This window comes from Homarus americanus, unplaced genomic scaffold (genome assembly GCF_018991925.1).
Source record: "Homarus americanus isolate GMGI-L3 unplaced genomic scaffold, GMGI_Hamer_2.0 scaffold14655, whole genome shotgun sequence".
In the NCBI taxonomy this organism is placed as follows: Eukaryota; Metazoa; Arthropoda; class Malacostraca; order Decapoda; family Nephropidae; genus Homarus; species Homarus americanus.
This window is the reverse complement of record NW_024743793.1, coordinates 389977-395739: the sequence shown is the minus strand read 5'-3', so window position 1 is coordinate 395739 and position 5763 is coordinate 389977. Positions and strand designations below refer to the sequence as shown.

Below are 5763 nucleotides of genomic sequence, written 5' to 3'. Positions count from 1 at the left end.
CTTTGAAGAATCGGTCATCGTCACCCTGGCTGGGGATGACCTCCTGGCAGGTCATCGCTCTTCCTCCCAGCTCCAGTGACCTTGTAGTGGGGAGGTTAGTGCCACAGTGACGCCCTGTTGTCCTCACAGTGCCTCACCCCCCCCCTCTCCCTTCCCTCACACGGAATAGTCGACCTTGTACTACTGTGGAGTAAGAGCGAGTGTGGTGGTGAGGGTTGTGTAGCACTTTATGGTGCCATATGCTAGATAAGGCACCATTCCTGGGGGTGTGACGCTCTAGTGCCACTTCCCTGTTTCGTTGTTCATTTGAGCGTTATTTATCGAAGTGAGATTAATTACCTTTGCGAGGACTGTGCTAAATGGGATTTCCTGTTAGGTTAGGTTAATTTTTTAAGTGAGGTTAGGTTAGGGTGTTATGTAAGGTTAGGTTAAAGTAGGTCAAGTTAAATTAAGTTAGGTTAGGAGGTCGACGTCCGCTGTGTGTGTGTGAGCCTGTGGGAGAGTAATGTACAGGAAGTTTGTTATTCCTCGGTCAAGATGTTTTGAGTCGAGGTGAAGAAGGAATAGTTGGCAGCCGGACAAGGGAAGGTTGTTGGTCTGGTGTCGAGGACGTGCGCAGCAGGAGTGTTGCGCACGTGACGTCATAAGGGGGCGAGGGGGAGCGTCACGTCACATTGGTATTCGACGTAGGAGCAGCTCTGAGGTCGCCAAGGATCCCCTCACGTCCCCGGCTATTACTTGAAGCTCAAACGATAATTTTTACTTATTGGGACAACACGTGTAAACAGTCTCTTGAGTATACTCGCTCTGGAACGACAACCTTTATGTCTTCCATATATATATTTAAGTTGTAATAAAGTCATCATTATTATTATGGTCATAAATACAAAGCATATAATGACTCCACTATTATAATTTGACAGTGTTGGGTCCAGGGGTACAAACTGTGAGTGTATCCTGAACACGGAAGCCATAATCCCGCTACTTATTATGACACTCCAATATAATTATACCAGAAACGATACTTTTTCCATCTTGAGTACGATACATAAATATAAACCCTTAATTATACTTTAGGGACTGGTAGAAAAGAACTTAGTGTTTTAGTAAAGAAATAGATCGTTATTAGTACTTGTATATGGTTTTGATTGGAAGAATATTCAATAGTTTTATATATTTACTTCAATGTTGTGTCGGTGCTGGGAATAATGGGTGTGTATGTGCGTGTTTGTATGTGTTGGTGTCGTATACAGGCTTCCATGTGTACGTGTCTCTACACATACATACATACATACACACCAGATGTAGATGTTCTTAACCCTGTTGTTGTGTCACGTAGGGTCCGGAGTTCAGCTGAGCACACACACACACACACACACACACACACACCGCCTGAAGGTGCTGCACGTAAGGTCCCGGATGTAAGTTCTTGTGTCGTCCTCAAGAAGGTAAGATATCGTACTCGGAGGATGAGCTTTTCGTATTTCGAGGTAAAGTTATCGTACTTAAGAGATTTGGGAAATCTTCCTCCTGGGGTAAAGTTATCGTACTCAAATGATTAAGATATTGTATGCTGTTGGGAGATAACGATGTCAAAAGAAGGAAATGTTGAAAGAAATAGGGGAAAATAATTATAATAACCACGACGAAAAAAAATATAACAGGGAAAAACTTATAAGAGCGCAGGGGAAAATAGTTTCGAAAAGCGCTGGAAGAAATCTTTGAAAAGTGAAGGGAAAAGATACGAAAAGAGCAGAAAAAAAAAACAAGAAAAAATCCTGGAAAAGGGCAGGGAAATTTGACGAAAAGCGCGGGGAAAAATCTTCCAAAGGCGCGGGAAAACAACGCCAAAAAGCGTCAGGGGAAAAAAACTTGGAATAGCGCGAGAGACATAACATCAAAAAGCACTGGAATATAACTGTCGAAAAGGCGAGAATAGAATCATGTTGGTAGTTGGAAGGCGCGAGTGGAAATCCTGAGACAGGAAAGCGCGGGAAAGTTATTGTCCAAAAAGCGCGCGCAAAATGATATTGCTTGAAATACGGTGTTACAAAAACGGGGAAAATCCGGGGCTGCGTAACGTCCTCCTAGGCTAGATTTTTGTGTCATGAGGAGTTTTTCAGGAGTTTTGGAGTATTTGGAGGAGAAGGGAGAGAGTGATTCTTAACAACATTATGTGGCTTGATTTTATTGTCATTTATTGAGGTTTTGTGTACAGTTGAGGACAAAATTCCCTGAACACTTTTCTTAATATCTGGTGTCGTAGTTGTAGTAGTAGTATGAGGCAGCTGTTGTAGTATGAGGCAGCAGTTGTTGTAGTATGAGGCAGCAGTTGTTGTAGTATGAGGCAGCAGTTGTTGTAGTATGAGGCAGCAGTTGTTGTAGTATGATACAGCAGTTGTAGTAATAGGCAATAGTTGTAGTAATAATTGTGGTATTTGTTATTATCGAAATAAGACGAGGGTTAGAGGTGGTGGGAGTCACCCGGGAGAGTAGGTATGAAAGAGTGAAGTGAGGGGGGGGGAGGAGGAGAGTCGTGCAAGAGGCAGGTCTGGTGATGAGAGTGGAGGAAGAGGTAGGGCTTGGGAGGAGAGTGGGGGGGTGGGTGAGAGTGGAGAGAGAGAGTGAGAGTGGATGGTGAGAGCCTCTGGCACGGGACACTTCCTGTACCTAAGAGGAAGGTGTCAGAGCTGATGCTCTCTCTCTCTCTCTCTCTCTCTCTCTCTCTCTCTCTCTCTCTCAGTGATCAGTTCAGAGTTACCCTGACACTTTATGGCACCAGTCACCATTCATCGACCGTTGCTCTCAATATTCTAACTTATTGAACATATCTCTATCACAGGTCGTGTATACCGGCGCTGTGTGGAGCTCCCTCTCACATAGTATTTTTCCCCGCATCACACAAGTTCCCAACAACAGTACAGACTATCCTGTTTCAACTATCCTCAACTATTTTTTCCCCTACATATAAATTCTGAATAGTTAAAAATATTCTCCTTCAACTATTCTCAATTTTTTGGTAAGATTGACTATCCGATGGTAAGCTGAATTAGGTTCACACTAACTGGAAGGAACGGATTATTACCGTCTTGTGGTCAGACTACCTGTGTGTGTGAGGTGGCCCACAACACGGGGTCTGCAGTGACACAAGGTAGGGCTCAGGAGAAGTGTATCAACTACAATCAAGGAGGAGTGAGGGTGTGCCACTCTGCCTGTGACATACTCCCCTCCTGCTCACCGATCAAGGTCACACCAGCGGCAGTAAGGGGTGGCAGCTCTACTTCCGCTGTTGTTGGTGGCGAGGTTTGACTAACAACAAAGTTTTCTTATAGACAGAGGAGGTCACGAACACACATTTAAACCCCCCCAGCTGGAGTCTCCCCCTCTGTAGTCCCCCTCTATAGTCCCCCCTCTATAGTCCCCCTCTATAGTCCCCACCCCCCCTACATTGGCCTGGAAGAAACGGCCACTAATAGACAGGTTGATGAGTTGAAGTACCGTAGCTCGACCATCTGAGGGGGGAAGAGCCTCCGGTAACATCTACAGGTGTTGCTCCAGTACAGGTGTTACTCTGGTACAGGTGTTGCTCCAGTACAGGTGTTGCTTTGGTACAGGTGTTGCTCCTGTACAGGTGTTGCTCCAGTACAGGTGTTACTCTGGTACAGGTGTTGCTTCTGTACAGGTGTTGCTCCAGTACAGATGTTGTTTCAGTACAGGTGTTGCTCCAGTACAGGTGTTGCTCTGGTACAGGTGTTGCTTCAGTACAGGTGTTGCTCCAGTACAGGTGTTACTCCAGTACAGGTGTTGCTCCAGTACAGGTGTTGCTCCAGTACAGATGTTGTTTCAGTACAGGTGTTGCTCCAGTACAGATGTTGTTTCAGTACAGGTGTTGCTCCAGTACAGATGTTGTTTCAGTACAGGTGTACCTTAAGCCGGACGTCTTGCTTTTAGCTTATTCCTCAACACAAGTCGGGCTTACCATCGTCCCCTGCGGCTGGCGGGCTGAAAATGTCTCCTCTCTTCACTCATCTAGAGCCGGAAGCTCGTCTTCCTTCCTTGAGCCGGAGGCCTCATCTCCCCCCTAAGGCTGGGGAGTCTCATCTCCCCCTTGAGCTGGAGGTCTCATCTCCCCCCTTGAGCTGGGGTCTCATCTCTCCCCCCTTTCAGGCTGGAGGTCTCCTCTCCCGCTGCAGGCCGGAGGCCTCATCTCCCCCCTTGAGCTGGAGGTCTCCTCTCCCTTCTTGAGCCGGAGGCCTCATCTCCCCCACTTGAGCTGGAGTCATCTCTCCCCCCCTTGAGCTGGAGGTCTCCTCTCTCCTTCTTGAGCCAGGCCTCATCTCCCCCTTGAGCTGGAGGTCTCTCTCCTTCTTGAGCCGGAGGCCTCATCTCTCCCCCTCCCTTGAGCTGGAGGTCTCCTCTCCCTTCTTGAGCAGGAGGCCTCATCTCCCCCCCTTGAGCTGGAGGTCTCCTCTCTACCTTCTTGAGCCGGAGGCCCTCATCTCCCCCCCTTGAGCTGGAGGTCCTCCCTCTCCTTCTTGAGCCCCGGAGGCCTCATCTCCCCCGCAGGCTGGGAGGCCTCCATCTCCCCCCCTTGAGCTGGAGGTCTCATCTCCCCCTTTCAGGCTGGGCTTCATCTCCCCCCTTGAGCTGGGTCTCATCTCCCCCCTTGAGCTGGAGGCCTCACTCCTCCCCCCTTGAGCTGGAGGTCTCCTCTCCCTTCTTGAGCCGGAGGCCCTCATCTCCCCCGCAGGCTGGAGGTCTCATCCTACCCCCCCGCCAGGCTGGGGAGTGCTCATCTCCCCCCCTTGAGCTGGAGGTCTCATCTCCCCCCTTGAGCTGGGTCTCATCCCCCCCGCCGGGCTGGAGTCTCATCTCCCTTCTTGAGCCAGGCCCTCACACTCTCCCCTCGTAGAGGCGGAGGTCCTCCTCTCCCCCTCATGAGCCAGGCCTCCTCTCCTCGTAGAGCTGGAGGCCTCCTCTCCCCTCGTAGAGCCGGAGGCCTCCTCTCCCCTCGTAGAGCCGGAGGTCTCCTCTCCCCTCGTAGAGCCGGAGGCCTCTCCCCTCGTAGAGCCGGAGGCCTCCTCTCCCCTCGTAGAGCCGGAGGCCTCCTCTCCCCTCGTAGAGCCGGAGGCCTCCTCTCCCCTCGTAGAGCCGGAGGTCTCCTCTCCCCTCGTAGAGCCGGAGGCCTCCTCTCCCCTCGTAGAGCCGGAGGCCTCCTCTCCCCTCGTAGAGCCGGAGGTCTCCTCTCCCCTCGTAGAGCCGGAGGCCTCCTCTCCCCTCGGAGAGCCGGAGGCCTCCTCTCCCCTCGTAGAGCCGGAGGCCTCCTCTCCCCTCGTAGAGCCGGAGGTCTCCTCTCCCCTCGTAGAGCCGGAGGCCTCCTCTCCCCTCGTAGAGCCGGAGGCCTCCTCTCCCCTCGTGGTGCCGGAGGTCACTGGCCCCCGTGTCAACATCGTCCCTGTAAACTCTTAACAAGACTAACACGGAACTCAGGTGTATTTCCCTCTTTGTTTTTCTTTCCTTCTCAGCTTTTTTCTGTGGTCGATGTAATTAATTTACTTCCCTGATGGGAATTGTTTCTCATTACTTACGTGTGTATAGTCAGTCTCTCCTGACCTAACTCATATGAGGCAAAAGTATTTTTTCTAAATGCATCATAACATAACCAATTGATGCTGTCTTTGTCAACTATTTATTGATTTCTTTAGTTTATTTGTTTTTTGTCTTGTTTACAGAGCAAGAATCTCGTCTGTTGTTGTTTTGTTA

The 5763-nt window shown here is 49.8% G+C and overlaps 1 protein-coding gene across 1 annotated transcript; it reads right to left on the bottom strand.

Moving 5' to 3' along the window:
- Window positions 1-4868: 4868 nt before the first annotated feature.
- Window positions 4869-5450, bottom strand: LOC121877536 (uncharacterized protein DDB_G0284671-like). The gene has a single exon (XM_042383325.1). It carries the CDS (start codon window positions 5448-5450, stop codon window positions 4869-4871), a length of 582 nt encoding a protein of 193 aa, XP_042239259.1.
- Window positions 5451-5763: the final 313 nt, after the last annotated feature.

What these genes read in the sequence shown, in the direction of transcription:
- LOC121877536 (XM_042383325.1), bottom strand. Translation starts at nt 5,450, where the DNA reads ATGTTGACACGGGGGCCAGTGACCTCCGGCACCACGAGGGGAGAGGAG.